The sequence below is a fragment of the Crocuta crocuta genome, unplaced genomic scaffold (genome assembly GCF_008692635.1).
Source record: "Crocuta crocuta isolate KB4526 unplaced genomic scaffold, BGI_CrCroc_1.0 scaffold692, whole genome shotgun sequence".
NCBI classification, from domain to species: Eukaryota; Metazoa; Chordata; class Mammalia; order Carnivora; family Hyaenidae; genus Crocuta; species Crocuta crocuta.
The window spans coordinates 935,598-936,586 of NW_027532877.1; the positions used below are offsets into that span (position 1 = coordinate 935,598).

Below are 989 nucleotides of genomic sequence, written 5' to 3' on the forward strand. Positions count from 1 at the left end.
AGGTGCGCCTTGACCGCGGGGCTGCCCTTGTCGCGGCACGGCTCCTCCGACGTGGTGGTGGAGATCTTAGCCGCGTCGCAGGCCTCGGGGCCGTGCTCCTCTTTGCTGTCGGCCTCGGCGTCGCTCTCCCCCTCGCTGGGACACAGATCTACCATGGGAGGGGCACAAAAGCCAAGCGGAAGGGCGTGAGCTCCAATCTGGGCCAGCGGAACTCCAGTGGCCTGGTCTGAATCCCGGCTCGGGCCGTTTACGAGCTGTGTGGTCCCCTGCCCGCCCCTTAACCTCTCTGTGCCTCAGTTTTCTCATCTGCAAAGTGCAAGTGATGATACCTCACGCCTTCACAGGGAGGATTCAGTAAGCTAACAATGAATTTACAATATGTGCATAGAAATGAACCCCTTCCCCTCCAGACCACCCCCCCCAAACTGCTGGCGGATTTTGCTATTTTTCACAATCATCCATTGAGCTCTTGTGGTGTCCAAGCCTTTACTGCCTTTCCCCACCTCACTGCATTCACTTTTTGAAAACAGAATTACACGTATCCTAAAACTCACTTCCAGAACACCTTCTAGTTACTATACACAGTCTTTGTTCAGTGAGTGATCAAGATTGGCACCTTGCACAAATCTGTGAATTGTTTCAGAAGGATTTGTTTGAACCCTGACATCTGAATTGGTAGTGGCAGAAATACACGCATTCCCTACACAAAGACACGCACGCACGCACACACACTNAAAAAAAAGGAAAAGAAGAAAGAAAAAGGGATCCTATTTAATGTTTAAAGTTTAAATGGATTGAAATCATAATGGACTTTCATTTTAATTCACTTAGAAACAGGTTTCTTCCTGCTGAGAGAGTGTGTGTCTTTCCGAATAAATAATTCTTGCTCTTTAAACACAGGAACTGGGGATTTGAACCATCTCATCCCCTCCCCCCCCCACACACACTCCCTACTCAGCTCCTCCGTGCTCCCAGTGCTCAACTGTCGG

General features: G+C 49.8%; 1 protein-coding gene across 1 annotated transcript in view; it reads right to left on the bottom strand.

The window, feature by feature from the left end:
* TBX3 (T-box transcription factor 3) overlaps nt 1-989 on the bottom strand; it is a 13,273-nt gene that overhangs the window by 4,075 nt on the left and 8,209 nt on the right. Inside the window, exon 7 of the mRNA XM_077745637.1 lies at nt 9-148. Coding sequence (XP_077601763.1) covers nt 9-148 — 140 coding nt within the window. The remainder of the gene's footprint in view (nt 1-8; nt 149-989) is intronic.